The sequence below is a fragment of the Pantherophis guttatus genome, chromosome 4 (genome assembly GCF_059756535.1).
Source record: "Pantherophis guttatus breed Tessera chromosome 4, ASM5975653v1, whole genome shotgun sequence".
In the NCBI taxonomy this organism is placed as follows: Eukaryota; Metazoa; Chordata; class Lepidosauria; order Squamata; family Colubridae; genus Pantherophis; species Pantherophis guttatus.
In genome coordinates, this window is record NC_142066.1 from 80,613,865 (window position 1) to 80,641,251 (window position 27,387).

At 42.0% G+C, this 27,387-nt stretch overlaps 1 protein-coding gene across 21 annotated transcripts in view; it reads right to left on the reverse strand.

Moving 5' to 3' along the window:
- ANLN (anillin, actin binding protein) overlaps nt 1-27,387 on the reverse strand; it is a 144,024-nt gene that overhangs the window by 40,285 nt on the left and 76,352 nt on the right. For all 21 annotated transcript variants that reach the window (XM_087894051.1, XM_034411162.3, XM_087894045.1 and 18 more), the window contains 5 exons: nt 9,365-9,594; nt 9,000-9,148; nt 7,985-8,129; nt 7,235-7,370; nt 6,559-6,738 (listed from right to left, as the gene is read on the reverse strand). In XM_087894051.1, coding sequence (XP_087750177.1) covers nt 6,559-6,738; nt 7,235-7,370; nt 7,985-8,129; nt 9,000-9,148; nt 9,365-9,594 — 840 coding nt within the window. The remainder of the gene's footprint in view (nt 1-6,558; nt 6,739-7,234; nt 7,371-7,984; nt 8,130-8,999; nt 9,149-9,364; nt 9,595-27,387) is intronic.

Genomic DNA, 27,387 nt, shown 5'->3' on the forward strand with positions numbered 1-27,387 from the left:
CCCTCAAAACTACGCTATAGAGCATTGCACACCAGAACAACTAGACACAAGAACAGGTTTTTCCAGTACGCCATCACTCTGCTGAACAAATAATTCCCTCAATAATACAGTGGTGGGTTGCCTCTGGTTCGCACACGTTCTATAGAACCGGTAGTAAAACAGGCGGGAGGCTCCGCCCACTGACCCAAACATCATCAAAATGCTTCTGCGCATGCATAGAAGCTTCTGCGCTTGCACAGAAGAGTGCATGTGAGCGAAGCGGCCGCGCATGTGCGGCCCCATTGCAAACCAGTAGTAAAGGTAAGTAGAACCCACCTCTGCAACACTGTCAAACTATTTACTAAGTCTGCACTACTATTAATCTTGTCATTGTTCCTATCATCCATCTCCTCCCTCTTATGAATTGTTGCTGGTATCCTTATTATATTGACTGTTTCCTATGATTTGATTGCTTATTTGTACCCTATGATTATCATTAAGTGTTGTACCTTATGATTCTTGACGAATGTATCTTTTCCTTTATGTACACCGAGAGCATATGCACCAGGACAAGTTCCTTGTATGTCCAATCACACTTGGCCAGTAAAGAATTCTATCCTATCCTATCCTATCCTATCCTATCCTATCCTATCCTATCCTATCCTATCCTATCCTATCCTATCCTATCCTATGTACAGATTATTCTGCACATGTTGATAGTCTTTATCCAAATGAAATGTTAATGTTTGGATATAGAGCAGGGTTGTCTGTTCTGAATATGGAGTAAAACACTGCTGATTTGTGCATATATGATAAGGCAGAGAAATTAGATCAGGAAAAAGCCACAGACAGGGCTTTGCTTTTATACGATAGAGAAAGCAGTAACTGAGGGAAGGAAAGAAAGAAAGATAAAACTGGGTATAGGCAGATTGATGGGTCTGCTGTGCTGGGATATCTGTAGTAACAACTAAGGAAAGGTGGGGGAAGGATTGGAAAGTGCTGAGAAAATAGGATGGATGGACCATATATAGATAATACAAAGAATGACAGAGGAACAAATGGTGTACTATAATATTTCTCAAGAACCTTTCCAAGTTTTTGATAAACTGCATCCAGTTTAAAACAATTTGACATAACTTTTTGAAGGTGATCAATTATTTTTTATTCAAAAATCACCCTTCTCTTTTGGGCACTTACTTGCTAGTAAGTAATTTCAGAACAGCTACATTATCTCATCCCTATAGAAGGGCTAACCTAAACCCAAACCAATGAAACAGTGCCACTATACACAGAAGATAAATTGTTAAAAAAAAGTACAATTATCTATTAAGATACATATTGGAAGAGGGGGTAGTTAAGGAAAATATGATAATTTGGGCAAAATTTTTTTGGCTATAACATTGAATTAGATAAATGGGAGAAATTATGGAACAAAAATTATAAACTGACAATGTCTGTATCCTATAAAGAAAATATGTATAAAATGTTTTACAGGTGGCATTTGCCACCAACTAGATTGGCAAAGATGTTTCCCAATACCTCACCAACATGTTGGAAATGCAAACAGGAAAAGGGAATGTATTACCAGATGTGGCGGTCCTGCCATAAAGCGAAACAATATTAGAGTAGAATCAGATCACAATTAGAAGAAATAACCAAACAACAGATAGAGATGAGGCCAGAAACATTTTTACTGGGAATACTCCCAAGGTCATATGAAAAAGAAATACAATATTTAATTATCCATATTATCACAGCAGCAAGAATAATCTACACTCAGAATTGGAAAAATAATTTTATTATTTATTTTATTTATTAGATTTTTATACCGCCCCCTCTCCCGAAGGACTCGGGGCGGTGAACAGCCAAAATTAAAAACATACAATATAAACAATTAAAATTTAATTTTAAAACAGAATTTAATCTAAAATGGCTCCCCAATTTAAAACGCCTTACCCATACCCCTATAAATAAGACGAATTTAAAATTTAAAAATTTAAAATTTCCACATTTAAAAAGGGGGAAGATTTAGGCCAGGCCAGCTTGATAAAATAGAAAAGTCTTAAGCGCGCGGCGGAAGGTGCGCAGATCCGGGATCCTACGAATCTCCGGGGGGAGCTCGTTCCAAATCGTAGGTGCCCCCACAGAGAAGGCTCTCCCCCTAGGGGCCGACAGCCAACATTGTTTGGCCGACGGCACCTGGAGGAGCCCCTCTCTATGGGAGCGTACTGACCGGTGGGAGGCTATTGGTGGTAGCAGGCGGTCCCGTAAATAACCAGGTCCTAAGCCATGGAGCGCTTTAAAGGTGATAACCAGAACCTTGAAGCGCACTCGGAAGACCACCGGGAGCCAGTGCAGCTCGCGCAGGAGAGGTGTCACATGGGAAATCCATGTCGCTCCCATCACCACCAGCGCGGCCGCACTCTGTGCCAGTTGGAGCCTCCGAGTGCACCTCAAGGGGAGCCCCATGTAGAGAGCGTTGCAGTAGTCCAGACGAGAAGTAACGAGGGCATGAGTGACTGTGTGTAGGGAGTCCCGATCTAGATAGGGACGCAACTGGCGGATCAGGCGAACCTGATGAAAAATCCTCCCGGACACGGCTGTCACATGCTCTTCTAACGACAGCCGTGAATCCAGGAGGACACTCAAGTTGCGAGCCCTATCCGTGGGGGCCAATGATTCGCCCCCAATAGTCAGCGATGGCACTAGCTGACTATATCGGGACGTCGGAAACCACAGCCACTCGGTCTTGGATGGGTTGAGCCTGAGCCTGTTCCTCCCCATCCAGATCCGTACGGCCTCCAGGCACTGGGACATCACTTCAAGGGCATCGTTGGGGTGGTCCGGGGTGGAGATGTACAGCTGGGTGTCATCCGCATACTGATGGTACTTCACCCCAAAACCACGGATGATCTCGCCCAGCGGCTTTACATAAATGTTGAACAAAAGGGGCGAGAGGACCGATCCCTGCGGCACCCCACATATGAGGGGCCTCGGGGTCGACCTCTGGCCCCCTGTCAACACAGACTGCGACCGGTCGGAGAGAAAGGAGGAGAACCACCTTAGTACGGTGCCTCCCACCCCCAACTCTTCCAACCGGTGCAGCATGATACCATGGTCGATGGTATCAAAAGCCGCTGAGAGGTCTAACAGGACCAGGACAGAGGAGCAGCCCCTGTCCCGAGCCCTCCAGAGATCATCAACCAACGCGACCAATGCCGTTTCCGTGCTGTATCCAGGCCTGAAACCCGACTGGAATGGATCCAGATACGACGCTTCATCCAGGTACTGGGGAAGCTGTCCCGCAACCACACTCTCAACAACCTTCGCCACAAAACGAAGGTTGGAGACTGGACGATAATTAGCCAATATTGCCGGGTCCAGGGAAGGCTTCTTGAGGAGGGGCCTCACCACCGCCTCCTTAAGGGCGGCGGGGAAGACACCCTCACCCAATGAAGCATTTATAATCCCCTGGAGCCAGCCTCGCGTCACCTCCCGGGAAGCCAGCACTAACCAGGAGGGACACGGGTCCAACAAACATGTGGTCGCGTTCAATCTACCCAGAATCCTGTCCATGTCATCTGGGGTCACAGGATCAAACTCATCCCAGATAACAGTCTCAAGACCTGCCTCCGTCACTCTCGCTGGATCTACCCAGTCAGAGTCCAGACCTTCCCGAATCTGAGTGATTTTGTCATACAGATACTGAACAAAGTCCTCGGCTCTTCCCTCCAAGGGGTCCTCCCGCGCTTCCTGGTGGAGCAGGGAGCGGGTCACCCTAAATAGGGCGGCCGGGCGATTATCTGATGACGCAATAAGAGCAGCAAAATGCGTACATTTTGCTGCTTTTATCGCCACTAGGTAAGTCCTAATATGGGATCTAACCAGTGTCCGGTCCGATTCAGAAAGACTAGCTCTCCAACTACTCTCTAGGCGTCTTTTCTGGCGCTTCATCTCCCTCAGCTCCTCGGTAAACCAAGGAGCCAGGCGAGATCCGCGCCGGGTCAGAGGCCGCAAAGGCACAACTCGATCCAGGGCCCCAGCGGCCGCCCTATCCCAGGCGGCCACTAGGTCTCCAGTCGAGGCGTGAGTCAGAACCTCAGGAATTGGCCCAAGCTCCGTCTGGAACCTGTCGGGTTCCATCAGGCGCCTGGGGCGGTACCATCTTATCGGTTCCGCCTCCCTGCAGCGGGGTGCCGCGGTACGAAGGTCAAGGCGAAGGAGAGAGTGATCCGACCATGACAAGGGCTCGATGACTACATCCCCTATCTCAAGATCACTCAACCACTGTCCAGAGAGAAAAAGTAAGTCCAGTGTGTTTCCCCCAGTGTGCGTAGGGCCATGAATTAGTTGGGTCAGATCCATGGCCGTCATGGAAGCCATGAACTCCCGAGCCACCTCAGACGTCTCGCCCACGGACGGCAGGTTGAAATCCCCCATGACCATAAGTCTGGGGGTATCAACCGCCACCGCAGCAATAACGTTGAGTAGCTCAGGCAGGGTTGCTGCCACGCGGCAGGGAGCCAGGTACGTGATCAGCAAGCCCATCTGAACCCCATGGCCCCACTTCACAAGGAGGGACTCACAACCAGCTGTCTGAGGTACAGTGGTCTCCCTGGGCCTAAGGCCTTCTCTAATAATAACCGCTACTCCCCCGCCCCTAATATAACATCCGAAGATAATTTGATCAGAAAAGTTTTGGAATGTGCGGAGATGGACAAATTAACACAGGAGATACAAGAAAAAGAGGAAACAGAATATTGCTCAGTGTGGGAGAAATGGTACGAATGGCTAGAGGTGAGAGAGAAAAGGCAAGGAAAAATTACATAATGGTCGAAATAAGAGTAGAAGTATAATAGCAAATATAAGTATAATAGCAAATATGAGGAAACAAAAATTGTAGAAATGAAATTGTGTACACGGGTATTTATATGTATATATGTAAATAAATTAATTAATATTAGAAGTATATGTACAAAAGGAGAAAAATGTATAAGTTTAATTTAGTTTAGTTTATTTGATTTGTATACCGCCCTACTCCCGAAGGACTCAGGGCGGTAAACAGCCACAAGATAAAAACACATAAATATAAAATTTAAAAAACAGAATAAAACCGAATTAAACAATTTGGCCAAAGACAGATTTAAAACACCCTAATAAATTAAAAACAAATTAAAATTTTTGTTTTAAAAGGGAAAAAGGGGAAAAATTAGGCCAGGCCAGCCTAATGGAATAAAAAGGTTTTAAGAGCGCGGCGGAAGATGCGTAGATCCGGGATCCTCCGTATCTCCAGGGGGAGCTCATTCCAGATAGTAGGTGCCCCCACAGAGAAGGCCCTCCCCCTGGGGGCCGCCAGCCGACATTGTTTGGCCGACGGCACCCGGAGGAGCCCCTCTCTATGAGAGCGTACTGGCCGGTGGGAGGCTACTGGTGGTAGCAGGCGATCTCGTAGATAACCAGGTCCTAAGCTATGGAGCGCTCTAAAGGTGGTAACCAAGACCTTGAAGCGCACACGGAAGACCATCGGGAGCCAGTGCAGCTCGCGCAGGAGAGGTGTTACATGGGAACGCCATGTCACTCCCATAACCACCTGCGCGGCCGCACTCTGCGCCAGTTGGAGCCTCCGGGTGCTCCTCAAGGGGAGCCCCATGTAGAGAGTGTTGCAGTAGTCCAGGCGGGAAGTGACGAGGGCATGAGTGACCGTGTGTAATGAGTCCCGATCCAGAAAGGGACGCAGCTGGCGAATCAGGCGAACCTGATAAAAAATCCTCCCGGTCACGGCCGTCAAATGCTCTTCTAAAGACAGCCGTGAATTCAGGAGGACGCCCAAGTTGCGAGCCCTCTCCGTGGAGGCCAGCGATTTGCCCCCAATAGTCAGTGATGGCACCAACTGACTATATCGGGACGTCGGAAACCACAGCCACTCGGTCTTGGATGGGTTGAGCCTGAGCCTGTTTCTCCCCATCCAGATCTGTACAGCCTCCAGGCACCGGGACATCACTTCAAGGGCATCGTTGGGGTGGTCCGGGGTGGAGATGTATAGCTGAGTCTCGTCAGCGTACTGATGGTACTTCACCCCGAAACCACGGATGATCTCACCTAGCGGTTTTACATAAATGTTGAACAGAAGGGGCGAGAGGACCGACCCTTGTGGCACCCCACATATGAGGCACCTCGGGGTCGACCTCTGCCCCTCTGCCAACACAGACTGCAACCGGTCGGAGAGAAAGGAGAACCACTGCAATACAGTGCCCCCCCATCCCTAAATAAGAAATTGTTGATTGATGTGAAACTGTTGAAAAGGAAAAAATGTTAAAACGTTTTTGTTTTTAAAAAATGTTTAATAAAAAAATTAAAAAAGGAAAAAAAGGAAACAGTGCCACTATAGCTAGGGCAGAAAATTTTACAAGAGTTTCTTCTTACCCTGAATATAAAAACAGAGAATAAATTACTCCTAATTTGCTTTTGTTTTAAAAGACTGTTACAAATTGCTCTCAGGTGAGCTGCCTCATAGTGCTTAGTGATAATATCAAGCCTTACTATACCATAACAATTACCATAAAAATACAAGAATGTTACCTGCTTTCTGGATATTGCATATAAAATCTGCTTTTAAAGGTAGTCGCATTTCTGACAGAGTGACAGATCCTTTGGATGGTGAAACTCCAGAAATTGTAGAATCAGCTTTCATCTTCTTACTCTGAGATCCTTTATTTTTAAGCTTGTTTAACTCTTCCAATAATGCTGCTCTTTTTTCAGCTTCAAAAATAACAATTATCTTCATTAAATAATAACCACTTACCAAAAAACATGTCCATTTACACAAGTTCCTTAACGGATCAAAACTAATGGTGTGCAAATTTTCATTTCAACCATTTTGATGGTGAACATGTTTCAAGAGAAAAAAGGGCTGTTTTCAATATTTCTAGTTTTTCTGCTTGGAACAGCTTTGTTTTGAGTACAAAATGCTGTTTGAATTAATTTATTTCCAGAAAGCTGGAATTATTATGAAAGTAATAATTCCACAAATATAATATGGGTACTTAAAATAATCATATTGGTTATAAAATATATAGCAATAGCACTTCGATTTCAGTGTTTTTACAGCCCTCTCTATACAGTTTACAGAGTTATCACATTGCCCCCAACAATCTGGGTCACCCACCTCAGAAGGATGGAAGGCTGAGTCAACCTTGATTATTTAGCATCCTAAATAATATTCTCTGCAAATCCAATGATAAGCTAAGCACCATACTTGCAATAAGAAGTAGCCTCTCAGCTTCTGCTTCTTCTTGTGATCCTCTCCCATGGTCTTCATCAATGCAGCAATTAAGAGCCTGGCTTGTTTGATGTATGACAGTTTGTTGCATATTAATTTCATTATTCAGCTCCTAAATGTAGTTGGAATTAGATAGTAGTTACTCTAACGAAAGTTTTGTGATTAAAAAATAAATGGCCCTTTATATGAAGAAAAATAGGCTCTATCATTTAAGACAGAAGAAACATAATATATACCAAAATATAGAAATATAGTACACATTATTGTACTGCACTGCACTCCACCTACATTCCTTCAGCCCCTCCCCACCACACATTATTTGATTGGGCCTTTTTTTGGAGATAGATGAGGATCAAAAACAATTTAAGTTAACCGCTTCACCTCTTAATGAAGCTGAGAGTTATGGCAATAGTTAACAGGGAAAATGGGAACTTTAAACTTCTATAGTTTGCTCTTTAGATCCCCATAGATTAAATTGAAGACAAAACTTTTTAGTCCCGTCATTCCAGTGGTATCTTGCCATAACTGATCACAACCCTCAGGTAGCTAACGATGATTCCTAGCTTTTAAAAAATGCTCACCCTACAAGAGGTATTCATGTTTATCAAATGCAGATACATACCTGCATCATAAAACTACATCATTTAACAATGATTTAGAAATACAATTAAAAAGTTTCATATATACTTTCTTCTCATATTAATTGGAAAGTGGGATTCTAACTACCTGTAACTTCTGTTTAATATTAATTTGATCATTTCCATTTCTCTTCTCCTCAAGCCTGGAAGATACATCTTCTTTACGAATAATTACTTGTTTTATTGATGGACGATCAGTTTCTTTAAATCTCTGGGATCGATAGGCATCAATACTTCAAGGAGAAAAAAATGCAGTAAAAGTATTTGACTTATTCTATTCCATTCCTTGATAAATAAGGATATCACTGCAAAGATAGTCAACTAATTTTTTTTTTGTAAATTTTTATTTTTTAAAACATTTTTTCTGAATAGAATATTGACCGAATCAAAATTTATACAGCTTATTTTCCCCAAATTTAAATTATATATTTCAATTTCTGCCATTGTATTCCTTTTCTACATTTCCCTTTTTCATCTCTATTTTATATTTAATATATAATCAATACTGCCATCCGCCCTAGCCTCCTAATCTTAATGGTCGACTAATATTACAAGAGCAGAGAATAGCGTTTTTTAAGCATAATTAGAGTATTTTGTGCTTGTGATAAATTAGATGGTTTTGTATAAGATCCTAAATGTTTGATAGATTTAAGTTTCTTTACACGCTCACGTTTCTTCCATGACTTCAGGAAGCAAAGTGCTACCCTTACTTCCCATTTATCCAAGAATAAGTTTTGATTAGGTTGGACTATAAATAAATCTGTGTTAGTTCTTTTGGCTAATTTTACCATAATTACTTCAAAATGAGCCATGGTTCTACTAGATCAGGGGTGTCAAACTCGATTTCATTGAGGGCCGCATCAAGATTGTGTTTGATCTGAGGCCGGGCTGGGTGTGGCCTGAGCACACTGCACAGCGAAAATGGGCTCCTGATCTTCGTTTTCGGTTGTGACAGCTTCCTGCAGTGGGGAGGGCCACTCTGTTTTCACTGGAAGAGGCACCACGGGCTGGTGCTTCTTTGTTTCTAGGGTGGCCCCGCGGGTCAGATCTAAGCAACCCTTGAATTTGACACCCCTATACCAGACCTTTTAAATAGAAATTACCTATAGAGGTTACGTTCTTCTGACAAAGACCCAATGCTGCTTCCAGATTCAGTTTTGCAGACAGACATTCTCTGGAATCTGATAGATTTTGGACTCTCATCACTTGCAGTACTTCCTTCAGCAATTGACTTACTAGCAGAAGCAAAAATCTGAAAGAAGGAAACATACATGTTTGATAATTCTAAAAGCAATTATATTTTGAAGCAACATTAAGACTTTTTTTGTAAAAGCTGGACTCTGTTAATGTAGGGAAGATTCAGCTGGAAACATTAAGCATTTGATATATTTCCCCAAATTCTTGAAAACCTACTAAGCCTTGCTACATGTATATAAGTAATATCATTATATTTAGCATTTGCTCTTACCTCTGGACTTGCAACAGCAACAGCCTCTGTTAAAGGTGTTAAGAGGGACATTGATGAAATATTCAGTGTCTCTTCCTGTTCATCATCACTCTCAGCTTCTAAAGTTATACTCATTTCTTTTTTAAGTTTCTCTATGTCAGGTCCATCTTCATGAAGGACTTCATCAAAGATTTCACTTATTACCTTTGTGGTATTCATCGTATCATTTATCTCAGTTTCCTCTTCTTTACCTAGACAATGAGATCAAGAGGTATTAACACCAAATAATGATAGAAATACATACTTTGTCAATGAGAAGGGGAAAAAATGTAAACATAAAGTACTCTAACAACAAGGTGAAAAAATGACAAAGAAAAAAGCCATTACAAGACATGTTGCAATCCTATATATACTTGTATAATGCAAATAGTGTGTGTGTGTGTGTATAAACACACACACATTTATATGACTGTTTCTTTAACCTACTTTATTCTATAAAAATGAGTCCCATATTTCATTACACTTATCCGTATAAAGTCTCTGTCTATAATCCACTCATAAGTAGCAGCACAGGTAAAGGTACAGGTTCCCCTCACACATATGTGCTAGTCATTCCTGACTCTTGGGGGGGGGGTTGCTTATCTCTGTTTCAAAGCTGAAGAGCCAGCGCTGTCCGAATGCATCTTCGTGGTCATGTGGCCAGCATGACTAAACGCTAAAGGCACACAGAACAGTTACCTTCCCAAAGGTGGTCCCTATTTTTCTACTTGCATTTTTACGTGCTTTCAAACTGCTAGGTTGGCAGAAGCTGGGACAAGTAATGGGAGCTCACCCCATTACACGGCACTAGGGATTCGAACTGCTGAACTGTTGACCTTTCGAGTAACAGTATAATCAGGTCTTAAATCCACTGAATTTTTTTCCCTTTTTGACAATATATATATCTCCTTATTTTTATTAAACCCATTTAAACTGTAACTTTTTTTAATCCTTTCCCCTCCTCTTCCTTTCTGTGCCCAGATCCCAGCACCAATCTCCCACATTCCAAACAACATTCAACATAGAAGAAAAAAAAACAATAAAAAAAAACAAAAAAGGACAAAAAAACATCAAACATTGAATAACAAACAACCTTTGTCCCCCACATCCTCAATTGGTTTCCGCCTCTATAAAGAGAGTGGGGGAGAGGGGACGTGCCAATGGTCGGGTCACTTCTTTCGGGTAGTCTACTTAAATTCATCTCTCAGAGAAAAGGTGGTAACTTCTCCCCGCACTCAGCTTCCTGCAATTCTTTTTCAAAATCCTTGAATTTCTTATCCGCTCCATCTCCCATTATATCATCACGACTTTTCTTTTGTTCAACCATCACAGGTGAGATTTCCTTCTGCTTTAGTCCTTTAGGATCTTGTCCTCCAGCAGCCCCTTTTTCTTCTGGTGTTGATGTTTTTGCATATGTTCCACCCATCTTGAGCATTTGATCTTTTATCTCTGTTACGTCCTCATACTTTACAATCAATCCAAGTTCATGTAAGTATAACACTGCATCTGTTTCCAAAGTAATTATTTGCATTCTTCCTTTATAAAAAAATTTTAGTTGCTGTGGCGGTCTCCAGTTATATTTAATTCCATTGTCTCTCAGAACCTTTGTGATTGGTTTCAAAAATAATCTCCACGCCCTTTCTTCTCTTGATATATCCGGAAAGACTTGAATAATTTTCTCCTCAAATTTCAAAGCTTCACCCATCTCTCTCACTTTCACCATCACTTCCAATTTGTCACTAAGATTTGCAAATCTGACAAGTACATTTCTATTTAAGCCGTTTTGTCTTTTAAACCCAATTCTAAAAACACTTGCCAGATTTGTTGCTGTAAATGTGATTTGTGTATCCAAGTCATTGAGCCATTTTAAAACTCGTTGTTGCAAATTGTCCACTTTTTCTTCTTGAATTCCACGAATAACCAAATTATATTTCCTCGCTTCTTCTTCCAAAAGACAATTTTTTTTATCTTGTTGTTCATTTTTAAAAAAGATTTCTCCAATTTGCCGATCTATCTTTGCATCATGTGTATGAATCTGCTCAATTTCATCTTTAATTATTGTCATTTCTGCTGTTTGCTTTGCAAAATTTTCATTCATTTCTTGCTTCATTCTTTTAATTTCCAATGTCATATTATCCATACTATAAACACATACTAGAAACAAGTTGCATAGAGAATGACAAAAGGACTGCATAATCTTTTTACTTTTGCAGTAAAGATGTAACTTTATTATGGGAATAAATAAAAAATATAAATCCATATTATACTGTATTATAATTTAGATCACAGGTTCACCCTTAAATTCTTAAAATTAGGAATTGCAAGGGAAAAAAAGAGGTAGTCAAAGTGGTCAACAATGTCAAAATAGCCTAAGAGTGTAAAAATTAAAACTACAAAAAAAGAAATTTAAAATTGCATTTTCAAAAGGTTGTGTAAATTAATAAGCACTGTCATGGATAGTTTTGGTCATATTATTCCAAAAGGAAAGTAATTTTTGAAATGAATTTAATGTAAAATGGCATCTTTAAACAGAGATATGAGGAAAAGTGGTTATTAGTACCCACAAAAAGCCAGCAAGCCATACTGTTACTGATTTGCACATTGTTTTGAAAGTGTGCTTTTTAATTAAATTGAATCATATTTAAACATTATATGCTGAATAAGGGATAGATATCCATCCATGATTATAGATTCTTTTAGACATGCTACCTAGTATCACAAGTAATTATTTCCACCCATAAGGTAAAAGGGTCAGGTTTTAGCAATTTACTTGCAGTTCATTGTTTTTTCTGTCCCCTAACAATGTAGTCTTATTAATGTTCAAGTCCAAATATTTTTTTAAAAACTTAATTTTCTTGAAACAAATATTTTTGTTCGCTTAAAAACAAGACTAAACTATTTTTATTAAGATAAAATGGCTAGATTCACACACCAAATAATTTATAATTGGAACCATCCAGCAATTCACTCTTAATAGCAAAAGAATGTGTTAACAGGGCTTTCCCTTCTAGCTATATTAAAAATTGGATATTCTGCCTGTTGTTGACAGGTTCAGTATTAATTTCTGCTAACTAATTAACTTCAGTATGAATTTTGTTACCAGCATTTTTCGCTTTCATGTTATTCTTTTTTTTTTAAATAAATTTTTATTGGTTAAAAAATACAAACATACAAACGACAATAAAACATACAAAACAAATAAACATAAATCAAGTCTTTACATCTTCTTTTTAGATTTAGCGCATCGATAATCTGTTTATATTTATACCTTTTTCCTATTTTTTCTAATATCTTAAGCTACTTATTTACTTTACTATGTTCCTTAATTGGTACTTAACTTTTATCTATAATTTTTATCTTCTCGTTTGTATCCCTATCCTTGTTTTCCTTTCTTCTCCTCCAACCAGTTATACCATTTCTGCCATGCTAAATAATAGTCCGTTTCTTCCTTTTCCTGTATTTCCTTTGTAAGTTTGTCCATTTCTGCACATTCCATAATTTTACTGATTATTTTACCTTCTATTGGTATATCCTCATGCTTCCAATTCTGGGCAAAAACTATCCGTGCTGCCATTAGTATATGAATTATTAGATATTTTATTTCTTTTTCATAATGTCCTGTGATTACTCCTAATAAACAGGTTTCTGGCCTAATTTCTATTTTCTGGTGTATGATTTCCTCTATTTGTGTCTTGATTGCCTGCCAAAATTGTTTTGCTTTCTGACAAGACCACCACATGTGGTAGTAGGTTCCTTTTTGCAGTTTGCATTTCCAACATATTGCGGAGGTGTTTGGGAACATTCTTGCCAATCGAACAGGGGGTTGGTGCCACCTATAGAACATTTTGTACATGTTCTCTTTGTAGGATAACACATTTTAGCTTATAATTTACATTCCATAATTTTTCTCATTTTTCCAATTCAATGTTATATCCAAAATTCTTCGCCCAAATTATCATATTTTCTTTAACCACTTCTTCTTCTAATTTATATCTTAATAAGTAATTATAAGTTTTGTTTATCAATTTATCATCTGTCCCTTGTAAAATTTTATCTAATTCATATGGTTCTTTTTGGAATCCAAATTGTACCAAATCTGTCTTATACCTAGATTTTATTTGTAAATATGGGACTTCTGGCAGTGACGTAAACATGTCTGGAACGAGAGAACGAGAGCTCCATTCTTGAAGTTCCAATATTCCTAGCCAGGAAGCCAATTTAGGCACTATTGATCCCGGAGAGATCAATAGAAAAAAGAGGAGTCTTCAAGGACCTCGGAGAGAAAAGCAATCTCCCCAAAGGTTCAGGAGAAACCTCTTAATTCCGGCTAGAGAAAAACCAGCCATTTTGGCTGGCCTGAAGCGCTGACAACCGAAGAGTAGGAAGCGAAAATCGAAATAAGAGATCGCATTGGTAAGAGAAACGAAGGAGAGAAATTGAGTGCGGTACAGCTATAAAGTGGGAGAAGAGAGCGGAGAGATCGAGACTCCAAGCAAGCAGCAAAACGACAGCCAGATAAGCGGCGACGAAATGGCGAAGGAGCGGAAGAAGAATTTCTGACTGACAGTGACAGCGTGAAAAGAGACGGGGCGGTGGAAACGGAGAAACTCCAGAAGTTATACTAACAAAAGAGGTGTGGATTATAAAATAAGCAGACCAAATAGAGAAAAGTGCCTTGGACTAGAACTGTGGGTGTGACGAGAGAAGTTAGAGATCGGAGGAGATAGAGAATGACGGAAGGCGGTTTTGATAGACAGCGACAATGTGAAAGGCGAGCGAACAGCTGAGACAGAAAGCTACCAAATATACAATTAAATATTGCTTTGAAAGAGGTGTGGACTTTAAAATAAATAGACTGTGAAGGAGGGCGGCGTTTTAAGAACAAGGACAATGAGACTGACGGAAGCTACTAAAATTAGGGACAGTGATTGAGTGACTGATCCAGAACGGTGATTGGAGAAGTGGTGATAGCAACAGAGTGATAAATAGAACAGACTTGGAAAATAATGAACTGGAAAGCCTGAACTAATTACCTAAAAGTGTTGTACTTGGACATTTTGACTTTTAGACTTTTGGACATTTCGGGTGAGAGACATTAAACTAACAGTACAGAGGAAAGAACACGAAATGACGCAAGAGTAAAGGAGGATTGCAAGGCAGAAGAATAATGAATAACGAAGTATATATACAATTGTTTGACCTGAGTAGAATTATTTATTAACTATTAAGAACAGTTGATTGTGGGAGTTTGATTGCTAATCAGTACTTAACGATTGAGACAAGTTTGCCTTATTGCTACCTATATTAATTATTTTCTTAGCCTCCTATCTACTTATCAATATACCTATTTACTATCAATTTATATTTATTTATTTAATTTAATAATTTAATTTAATTTAATAATTTAATTTAATTTAATAATTTAATTTAATAATTTAATTTAATTTAATAATTAATTTAATTTAATTTAATTATTTAATTTAATTTAATTTAATTTAATTTAATTTAATTTTTTATATCCCGCCCTTCTCCCCGAAGGGACTCAGGGCAGTGAACAGCCGAGAATTAAAATAACATGCAATATAAAAGTTAAAATAATTAAAAATAAATTAAATTAAACGGCCGCCCCAATTAAAAACCCCTAGCAATACAATTAAAAACCCCTAAAATCTATTCAGGCCAGGCCGGCTTGCTGTAATAAAAATGTCTTCAGGGCCTTACGGAAAGTGTGGAGATCCAGAATCAGCCGTATTCCGGGAGGTAGCTCGTTCCAGAGGGCGGGTGCTCCCACAGAGAAGGCCCTCCCCCTGGGGGCCACCAGCCGACATTGCTTGACCGATGGCACCCTGACGAGGCCCTGTGAGAGCGTATTGGCCGGTGGGAGGTTATCGGTAACAGCAGGCGGTCTCGTAAATAACCTGGCCCTAAGCCATGGAGCGCTTTAAAGGTGAGAACCAACACCTTGAAGGGCATCCGGAAGACCACCAGGAGCCAGTGCAGCTCGCGCAGGAGAGGTGTTATATGGGAGCGCCATGTCGCTCCCGTGATCACCTGCGCGGCTGCATTCTGAACCAGTTGGAGCCTCTGGGTGCTCCTCAAGGGGAGCCCCATGTAGAGAGCGTTAGCGTAGTCCAGACGAGAAGTGACGAGAGCATGAGTGACTGTGCATAAGGAATCCCGACTCAGAAAGGGGCACAACTGGCGTATCAGGCGAACCTGATAAAAATCCCCCCTGGCCACGGCTGTCATATGCTCTTCTAAAGACAGCCGTGTGTCCAGGAGGATGCCCAAGTTGCAAGCCCCCTCTGTGGGGGTCAATGACTCGCCCCAATAGCCAGCGATGGCGCCAGCTGGCTATATTGGGATGCCGGCAGCCACAGCCACTCAGTCTTGGAAGGGTTGAGTCGAAGCCTGTTCCTCCCCATCCAGACCCGCACGGCCTCCAGACACTGGGACATCACTTCAAGGGCATCATTGGGGTGGTTTGGGGTGGAGATGTACAGCTGAGTGTCATCAGTGTACAGATGGCATCGCACCCCAAATCCACGGATGATCTCACCCAGCGGCTTCACATAAATGTTGAACAGGAGGGGTGAGAGGACCGACTCTTGTGGCACCCCACAAACAAGGCTCCTCGAGGTCAACCTCTGCCCCCCTGCCAACACAGACTGCGACCGGTCGGAGAGATAGGAGGAGAACCACCGCAACACGGTGCCTCCCACCCCCAATCCCTCCAGCCGGTGCAGCATGATACCATGGTCGATGGTATCAAAAGCCGCTGAGAGATCTAATAGGACCAGAACAGAGGAGCAACCCCTGTCCCCAGCCCTCCAGAGATCATCAACCAACGCGACCAATGCCGTTTCCGTGCTGTACCCAGGCCTGAAGCCGGACTAGCACGGGTCTAGATAGACGGTTTCATCCAGGTACTGCGGGAGCTGTTGCGCAACCACACTCTCAACAACCTTCGCAATAAAGCGAAGGTTGGAGACAGGATGGTAGTTAGCCATAACAGCCGGATCCAGAGACGGCTTCTTAAGGAGGGGCCTCACCACCGCCTCTTTCAAAGCAGGAGGTCCCAGATAACATTCTCAAGACCCGCTTCAGCCACCCCGCCGGAATCTACCCAGTCAGATCCCAGGCCTTCCCAAATCTGAGTGATTTTATCGTGCAGATACTGTGCAAAATCCTCAGCCTGCCCTTGCAAGGGGTCCTCCCGCGCTCCCTGATGTAGGAGGGAGTGGGTCACTCTAAACAAGGCGGCTGAGGGGTTATCTGCCGATGCAATAAGAGCGGAAAAGTAATCACACTTTGCCGCTTTTATCGCCACTAAATAGGTCTTAATATGAGACCTAATTAGTGTTCGATCGGATTCGGAGCGACTGGCCCTCCAACCACTCTCTAGGCATCTTTTCCGGCATTTCATCCCCCTCAGCTCCTCGGTGAACCAAGGAGCTGGACAGGTGCGACGCCCGGCCAGAGGCCGCAAAGGCACGACACGATCCAAAGCCCCGGCGGCCATCCTATCCCAGGCGGCCACCAGATCTTCAGTCGAGTCGTGAGCCAAAGCTTCAGGAAATGGCCCAAGCTCCCTCTGGAATCTCTCCGGATCCATCAGGCGCCTAGGGCGGAACCACCTCCCTGCGGTGGGGTGCAGCGGTCAGAAAGTCCAGCCTCAGGAGAGAATGGTCCGACCATGGCAGGGGCTCAATAGCTATATCCCCTATAACCTGGCCATTCAACCACTGACCAGAGACAAAAACAAAGTGCAGAGTGTGTCCTCCCGTGTGAGTAGGGCCATGAATTAGTTGTGTCAGGTCCAAGGCCGTCATGGAAGCCATGAACTCCTGGGCCATCTCAGATGCCTCACCGGCCGACAGCAAGTTGAAATCCCCCATGACCACCAGTCTGGGGGTATCAACCGCCACTCCGGCAATAACATTGAGAAGCTCGGGCAGGGCCGCTGTCACGTGGCAGGGAGCCAGGCCCATCTGCATCCCATGGCCCCACTTCACCAGGAGAGACTCGCATCCTGCTATCTGTGGTACAGTGGTCTCCCTCGGATCAAGACTTTCCTTAATGACAACCGCCACCCCTCCACCCCTGCCCTGGGCCCTCGGCTGATGAAATGCTCGGAAACCTGATGGGCACATTTCTACGAGGGGGACCCCCCCCTTGGCCCAGCCAGGTCTCTGTAATACCCGTTACTAATATTATTAGTAACGTTTAGCATTATTTATTTATTACCATAGATTGATTATATATATTGTGTTAACTATACTAAGCACATATTAATGAATTGTTAAAATTCTAAATTTTTTCCCTCACTTCCCTCCCTTTATTTCCCTTCCCCCTTATATAAGGGTATTGAAAAGTTTAAGCCTACAAAACCTTGAATAAGTATATAGAAAGTTATATAGAAGTATACATTGTGTGACAATGGTCAAATTACGTACTAAGGGGATAAGAGTATCAATACAGACAAATTTACAATATTATAAATATTGATTGCCATTTTCAGATTGGTATATTATATAAGTTAATTATTAACATAGACACACAAACTTAAAGATACCAAAAGTAAGCTAGTGTATGAAATTTTGGGAAAACTTAAAACAAAGAGTAAAAATGACAAGCACAGGCACAACTATAACTAAGATAAACAAGAAAATAACCTCAAATCAGACATCTCTTACAGCATCTCCTGCACAGCAAAGATCAATTGACACCATGTTAGGAACAGAGAAAGAAAACACAACCTCCACTTCTAGTATACAAAACATTCAATCAATGTTGGCAATGATTCAGGAAGGAATGAACAAGACACAAGAATCTATCGCAAATAACCACGAGGAAACAAGAAGAAACCATGAGGACTTGAAGTCAGATGTGGGAGAAATAAAGGACAACATCAAGAAAATGGGCGACAAAATAGAAAAAATACAACAGAATATTGTGAAAAATGAGCAAAGGATTCAAAAGGTGGAGGTAAAAATGGAACAAACAGATAAGAAGATAGAAATGTTGGAACAAAACCAAGTGTCAATCAACAGAGAATTGGAAGAGTCGATCACGTATCTGGAGATGGAGAAGGCATCTTTCTACCTGAGGTTCCAGAACATAGCGGAAAGTAAAGATGAAGACCTAGGAGAGATAATGGCAGGAATCCTAGCAGAAGCAATACAGAGAGACAAGGAAGATATCTGAAGGGACATTGACAAGGTCTACAGAATACATTCAAATTATGCCCGCAGGTACAAATTGCCAAAAGAGGTGCACGCACTGTTTGTGAGCAATTGCGTACTCCGGCCCCCAATGCGTGTCTTGTTTCCCAGGTTGCACAGAATTTCAGGCCCTGGGCCCTCGGCTGATGTTGTGTAATGCCAGGTCGGTGGTTAATAAAGCCCCCCTCATTTGTGACCTTTTATTGGAGGGGGGTGCGGACCTGGCAGGGATTACGGAGACCTGGTTGGGCCAGGAGGGGGGAGATCCCCCTCGTAGAAATGTGTCCACCGGGTTTCCGTGCATTTCATCAGCCGAGGGCACAGGGAAGGGGCAGTGGGGTGGCGGTGATTATTAGGGATAGGGCAGCCACCGGGGCTTTAGACCGCGGCCTCTGACCGATGTCGATCTCAATTGGCTCCTTGGTTCTCCGAGGAGCTGAGAGACATGAAACATCGGAAAAGATGCCTAGAGAGTGTCTGGATGACTAGTCAATCTGAATCCGACCAAACACTGGTGAGATCTTATATCAAGACCTACCTAGTGGCGATAAAAGTGGCAAAATTTAACTATTTTTCCGCTCTTATCCCATCTGCAGAGAACCGCCCAGCCGCTCTGTTTAGGGTGACCCGTTCCCTTTTTCGGGGGGGAGCGCAGGAAGACCCCTTGCAGGGTCGAGCTGAGGAGTTTGTGCAGTTCCTGCATGATAAAGTTGCTCGGATTCGGGAAGGCTTGGACTCCGACTGGGTGAGTCCAGGGGGGGAGATGGGGGTAGGTCTTGAGAACATTATCTGGGAAGAGTTTGACCCTGTGGCTCCCAAGGACGTGGACAGGATTCTGGAAAGGCTTAGTGCTGCCACATGTTTTGTTTTTTTTTTTTTAATGAAATTTTATTGAATTAAGAATATATTACAATTCAAACTACGGTTCGGCAACATGTAGTCATATTGTATATTTACAAGTGCGGTATCTAATCAATTATCTAATTAATTATACAGTTTGTACAAAAATTCTTATGTATAAAATTGATTACTGTTTAATTAAGGTACAATAATATATAGGGTTAACTAATCGTTGTGTGTTATTCCATATGAGTATTAACTTTTGCATTTAATTTCTAACCACCTATACCACAGATCCCAGATCGTATAAAATTCTGAATCCTCCTTTCCGTTTAACACATACGTTAATCTGCACATTTCTGCACAGTCAAGTATCTTATTGACTATCTGTTCCTCGGTTGGTCCTTTTTTCTCTTTCCAATATCAGGCATAGGAGAGTCTAGCAGCTGTGACAATATGAATAATCAAATATTTCTTGTCCTTTCCAAATGTTCGTTTTAGCACTCCCAGGAGATAGATTTCCGGGAGGAAGTTAATATCCTCCTTTAATATTTCTTGGATCCATTTTTGTATTTTTTTCCAAAACTTCCTCGCTTCCGGACACGTCCACCACATATGATAGAAGGTACCTTGGTGGTGACCGCATTTCCAACACTTGGAGCTTGCATTTGGGTAGATCTTAGCAATTCTAGATGGTGCTAAGTACCATCTATATAGCATCTTATACTGATTCTCTTTATAGCTTGTTGCTCTCGTCAGTTTAAGATTGCTATTCCATATTTCTTCCCACTCAAGATTTATCTTTGATTCGATGTTTTTCCCCCAAGCGATCATTTGATCTTTTAATATTTCTCCTTCTCTGTCGTATTCGAGCAGGTAGGAGTATAATTTGGCTAATAGTTTGTTCTCACTACCTAGCCATACCTTATCGAAACTATTTGTCCCCATCTCTATTCCTTTTTCTTGTTTATCTTTACTATATCGGGATTTAATTTGTAAATACGGCCACCAATCTATATGGATCCCTTGCTCTTTTAGTGTCTCATTGGGTATAAGGTTACCACTGTTATCCAAGATATCTTGATAGGTGACCATTTTCTCCCTACCTAACATATTTGGATGGGTCAGTGCCTCCATTGTGGATATCCATTTTGGGTATTTTAAATAATGTTTATGCCTGATTTCTTTTCATGTCTTCATTAATGTATCTCTAATTTTATGTTGGTGGAAATATATCCCTCTCCCCTTTCCTTTGTCCCAGAGGTAGGCATGCCAGCCTCTCAATAGGTCGTGCCTTTCCAGTTGTAAAATTCTCTTATCTCTTAATAAGGCCCACTCTTGTAGCCATACTAAGTTGGCCGCTTTGTGGTATAGTTCCCAAACTGGGAGTCCGAATCCGCCCCTATTCCTTTTTTCCTGCAAGGACCGTAATGCAATTCTCGGTTTTTTCCCTCCCCAGATAAACTTCCTTACTGTCCCATTTAAGTCCGAAAAATATTTTCTGTCAATACTAAGTGGTTTGGAATAAGTATACTAATTTAGGGAGAGCACTCATCTTGACAGTGGCTATCCTACCGAGGAACGATATTTGCAAATTCCCCCACCTATCCAAATCTTGCTTTATCTTTGTCAGTAAGGGTGTATAGTTATCTTCCTTTAAGGTTGAGCATCTGGCAGTAATCCAAATCCCTAGATATTTAATCTTCTTAACTATTTGGATACCCAAATTATTTACTAGTATTTCCTGTTCTCTTATTGGAATATTTTTTGTTAACATTTTAGTTTTTGTCATATTTAATTTAAATCCTGACAGCTTCCCGTATTCATCTAATTCTTTCAATACTTTTGGCCCTGTTGTTAATGGGTCCTCCATTATCAACACTACATCATCGGCAAAAGCTTGAATCTTAAAGGTTTCATTCCTAATTTCCAGTCCCCGTATTTCTTTATTTTGCCTAATTTTCCTTAACAATACCTCCAGGGCTAATATAAATAAGAGTGGAGAAAGTGGACAGCCTTGTCTCACCCCTTTACCAATCCGGAAGGATTTAGTTACATCCCTATTCAGTATAATATTTGCGCTCTGTTTATCATAAATTGCTTTTATCGCTTCCTCGAAATACCCCCTGAAATTCATTCTTTGGATTTGTTGGGTCAAAAATCGCCAATTTAAGTTGTCGAAAGCCTTCTGGGCATCGAGGAAGACCATGGCCAGCTGTTTCTCGGAGTGCATTTCATAATACTCCAGCACATCCATCACCACTCTCATATTAGACCTAATCTGTCTACCGGGAAGGAACCCATTTTGGTCGGGGTGAATCCAATTATTTAATATTATCTTCAACCTACCCACTAATATTCCCATAAATATTTTATAATCCGTGTTGAGTAAGGAGATCGGTCTGTAGTTCCTTATTTGCTTGGGATCGGTACCTTCTTTTCCTACCATGTGATGAACACCTCCTTCCACGATTCTGGGATCCTAGAGCCTCTCAGGGCCTCGTTGCATATTATCAAAAGTTTTGGTATGAGTATTTCTGCCAGATTCTGGTTTTTATACAGTTCTCCTGGGAGGCCGTCGGGACCAGGCGTTTTGTTACTCTTTAATTTGGATATTATCCCCTTCAGTTCCTCTATTGTAATTTCTCTATTTAACGCTTCCCTTTCCTCCTCCTTTATCTGTGGGAGATTCTCTTTAGCGAAGTACTGATTAATATTATCGATTGAAGTTTCCTCCTCACTATATAATGTCTCATAGTACTGTCTGACAAACTCAAGTTTCTCCTCCTCATCCTCTAATATTCTTCTCTTTCTCTTTTTTTAATTTGTACGATAGCCATCTCCCGGGTTTGTTTGCATTATCGAAATAATATTGTTTGGATTATTTGATTTTTTTCGCCAATTCTTCCTGTTCCAATAAATTTAATTTATGCCTTGCTGTTATCCATTGCTCTTTTATTTTAATATCGCTCGGGTCTTGTTGTAGTCTCTTTTCTATTTCTTCCAGTTGGGCCAGCAAATCCTTCTGAGCCTTCCTTTTCTCTTTATTGTTATATATATATTATGCGATATTACTAACCCTCTTAAGTAGGCTTTCATTGTATCCCAAACACATGTTAGTGGAGTTTCCTGATTCTCATTCTCCAGAAAGAAAAATTGTAGATCCCTCTGCAATCTCTTAGTAAACTTTACTTCCCTAAGAATATGGGTATTTAGTCTCCATCTCCTTCGTTTAATCCTATTTGGGCTCTTCCACTTAATCTCTAAAGGGTTGTGATCAGCCCAAACATTCGGGGTAATTTCAACCGAATGAATATCTAACCCTAAATTTCTACTGACCCAAAACATGTCAATCCTTGACCAGGACATCTGGGGATTTGAGTAGTATGTAAATTGCTTATCGCTCGGATGTAGCGTATGCCAGAGATCTACTAGATTGTGCTCATCAACCAAATCCCTTTTAGTTTTTTTCTTTAATCCGCTCTTGTGGTCCACCTCTGGGTTTACTACCCCGCTGAAGTCCCCAATAATACAAATATTTGTATATTCCAATTCAGCTATTTTATTGCTTAATTTCCTGTAGAATTCTCCTAGGTTTCTGTTTGGAGCATAAATGGCTACTACTAAAATTGTGATACTACCCCTGTTAATTTCAATTGCGAGAAATCTCCCTTTATCATCTGAATATTTAAATTCAGCACCAATTCCTTTTTTTACATATAATGCTACCCCCCCTTTTTTTTCTCTGCTAGAGAGGTAAACCATTTGCCAAATTTCTCAAATTCCAAATATTTCCTCTCCTCTTTCTTTATGTGGACTTCTTGAAGGCAAATTATTTCCGGGTTAAGTTTGATCAATTTTGAAAAAATATATTTTTTCTTCCTTCCGTTGTTTAAACCATTTACATTCACAGAGAACAATTTCCAACCCTCCATTATCTAACTAACTACGTAGTTTTTGTTTATATTTACAGCTCTTTGTGGTCTTTGCTTCTTTCCTGTAGTTTCTTTGGCTTCCTTCTCTTCTAACTCCTTATCCTCTAGTGTACCTTCCTTAGATTTTTTTTAACTGTGCGTTGATCTCATCCTGGGAGGCTATATCCAGTTCCTCCTTGCTACTTTGGCCTTCCTCCTCACCTCTCAGTTGGTCCAAAAGTTCTTGTGCGGAGACTAGACTGTCGATCTTGATCCGTTTCCCTTGCCAGGTGATGAGCATTCCCTCTGGTATAAGCCATCTAAAGGGAATGCTTCTCTTGTTTAGTTATATCGCCAAGAACCTGTAGTCTCTTCTCAGATCACAAACCCTCTTAGGAACTTGTTTCAGTACTATTACTTCTTTGCCTTTAAAATTAACAGGTTCATCTCTTACTATATTATATAGCACATCTTTCACTTTCCTTCGGGCAAATCTGGCATGAACTTCTCGAGGGAGTTTATTCCTCCTGGCATAGTTGGTTTGCACCCTGTAAATTTCATCCAGCTCCTTTATAATATCATCTTTATCTTGTTGTAGAATTCCAGCTATTAGGTCCACCATAACATCTCCCAGGTCTTCGTCTTTTTCCTCCACCACATTCTGAAAACGAAGGTAAAAAGCTGCCAGGTCCATCTCGAGCTGGATAATAGAGTCTTCCAACTCCCTATTCTGTGCCATCAATTTCTGATCGATCGAGTCAAGGTTTCTCTCATTTTGCTCCACTCTTGTCTCAACCTTCTTTATCTTTTTCTCGTTGTTATGGATGGACTCCTGGATCTCACTCATTTTCTGATCGATAGAGTGAATATCAGATTTAAGTTTGACATGATTGTTAGTCATTTTTTCTTGTAACAGGAGCATCGTTTCTTGAATAGTTGACAGGGTCACTTTATTGCTTGAATGGTTGGTAACATTGCTGACTTATCCACTTTTGTTAGTACCTCAATGGATTTTTGCTGGGCTGGAGAGGACATTGTTAATACAGGGTTGGAGGACGTTTTCTTCCCAGTCTTAAATACTGCCAATGAAATGCTTGTCATCTCCTTTAGGATTCTCTTCTGGTTCGTCAAAATTACCTCGATGTTCTTCCAAATTATCATCCACTATCCTCTCTTCTAATAGCAAGATTCACTTAATTCATCTAATCCTAAATTTACCCAATTTTCTTGTCTGCACACAACAGTACTTACAAATATTATTATACGAAGTTATATATATAAACTCAATATGATTACTAAGTGCTCATTCCAATTATGATCAAGGTTGTATCTATATATAAAATTAAGTATAGTTAATTAATCCAAATCTATATATCGTAATAAATACTCAATCTCTTCAATATTAACCTTGCAATACTAATGCAGAGATACTATTCCACCCTTATTAAATTCATCACACACAATCTATAAATTATTCTTATATAAGTATAACTATGGGTATCAATTTGCTAAATATAAAAGGGTAGCAATTCAAATAGAAAAAGATTATACAATAGGAGTAAGTTAAAATCTATTAGGTTTTTACAGGATAATATATAGTACTCTTAGAGGGAGACAGGAAAAGTTATCTAAAATAGTTGACCAAGAAAGAAAGAAAGGTTTCGTAACTATATAAATAGAGAGATAATTATAGAATAATTAATAAGGTAATAAGGTAATAAGTTAATTAATAGATTAATAAATTGATGTTAGTACTGATATTAGTATCAGTAATAATATTGATAGTTGATAAAGAGTTCTATAAACGGTGTTTTATGAAGTTCTTTACTCTTATTTAGTTGACTACTGCCACTTTCAAGGGAGTTCTTCCGCCTAAAGAGATTTCTCAGTTAATTAAGAAAAGGTCTCAAATAGATCCAACAATCAGCAAGTCTTAATAAGCAGGAACACAATTGGGAGCAAAGATCGCAGCTCAGAATGTTACACAGTTCTTCCTGTTGTCAAGTTTCAAGTATCTGTTATAGCATATGGCTGCACTTCCGGTTTCTTCCTTCGGGAAAAGCCAGTCAGCTGGAAGATGACAACAAGAAGTTATTATTGCAATATATCCTCACGGTATTATCCACCAAATCTGAGTCTGAGCCTCTTCATCCACGATCGATACACGAAGGTGTCTACAGCTGATTTCACCTTCCCTCGGCACAATAAGTTCTCCTTCCTCCTCGCAGCCCCGCCAGCAGTTCACACTTGATCAGCCTGCTCTGTTGTTGATATTCACCGCCTTCCCATCGCCGTGAGTCCTATTAGCTGGCTCAGCTCGCAGTTCCTTGAGGTCTGCTCCTACGATCGCCAGGGATTTGTGGTCGGGTCTCCTTCTCACGTTGACTGCCCTGAACTCCTCGCTTCCTCGTTGCTGGAGATCGCGACTTCGGGTCCGCCATTAAACGGCAGACGCACCGATGCCGGTTTGGCAGAGGAACCTGTCCAAGCGAGAGGCATTTGCACGCCGTTCTCTCGCTTTCCAGATCCCCTCTCTTGTCCGAGACGCTCTCCGGGCGATCTCGCCCCTCAGGGTCCCCAAGACACGGCGAAAAAGGTAGTGCCGTGGAGCGGAGCTCTCTCACACAGCACCCTGCCACCATGATCCCCAACCGGAAGTCCCCAGTGCTGCCACATGTTTATTGGACCCATGTCCCTCCTGGTTGGTACTGGCCTCCCGAGAGGTTACACGAGGCTGGCTCCAGGGGATTATAAATGCTTCTGAGTGAGGGGACTTTTCCTGCCGCCTTGAAGGAGGTGGTGGTGAGGTCCCTCCTCAAGAAGCCTTCCCTGGACCAGGCTGTATTAGCAAATTATCGTCCAGTCTCCAACCTTCGCTTTGTGGCGAAGGTTGTTGAAAGTGTGGTGGCACGACAGCTCCCCCAGTACCTGGATGAAGCTGTCTATCTGGACCCTTACCAGTCAGGCTTCAGGCCTGGGTACAGCACGGAAACGGCATTGGTCGCATTGGTGGATGATCTCTGAAGGGCTCGGGACAGAGGTTGCTCCTATTAGATCTCTCAGCGGCTTTTGATACCATCAACCATGGTATCATGCTGCAGCGGTTGAGGGGGTTAGGAATAGGCTGCGGTGGTTCTCCTCCTTCCTCTCCGACCGCTCGCAGTTTGTGTTGGCGGGGGGGCAGAGGTCGACCTTCAGGCGATTCGCTTGGGGGGTGCTGCAAGGGTCGGTCCTCTCACCCCTTCTGTTCAACATTTATGTGAAGCCGCTGGGTGAGATCATCCGTGGTTTTGGGGTGAGAGTACATCAGTACGTGATGACACTCAGCTGTACATCTCCACCCCAGGCCACCCCAATGATGCCCTTGACGTGATGTCCCGCTGCCTGGAGGCCGTACGGGTCTGGATGGGGAGAAATAGACTCAGACTCAACCCTTCCAACACCGAGTGGCTGTGGCTACCGGCGTCCCGGTATAGTCAGCTGACGCCATCGCTGTCTATAGAGGGTGAATCTCTACCCCCCACAGAGAGGGCTCACAATCTGGGCGTCCTCCTGGATGCACGGCTGTCTTTAGAAGAGCATATGACGGCTGTGGCCAGGGGGGCTTTTTATCAGGTTCGCCTGATTCGCCAGTTGCGTCCCTTTCTAGACCGGGACGCCTTGCGCACAGTCACTCACGCCCTTGTTACCTCCCGGCTGGACTACTGTAATGCTCTCTACATGGGGCTCCCCTTGAAGAGCACTCGGAGGCTCTAACTGGTCCAGAATGCAGCCGCGCAGGTAATTATGGGTGCAACTCGTTGCGCCCATGTAACACCTTTCTTGCGCTAGCTGCACTGGCTCCCAGTGGTCTTCCGGGTGCGATTCAAGGTGTTGGTTACCACCTTTAAAGCGCTCCATGGCTCAGGACCTGGGTACCTACGAGACCACCTTCTACCACCGATAGCCTCCCACCAACCAGTTTGCTCCCACAGAGATTGACTCCTCAGGTTGCCGTCGGCCAAATTATGTTGGCTGACGACACCCA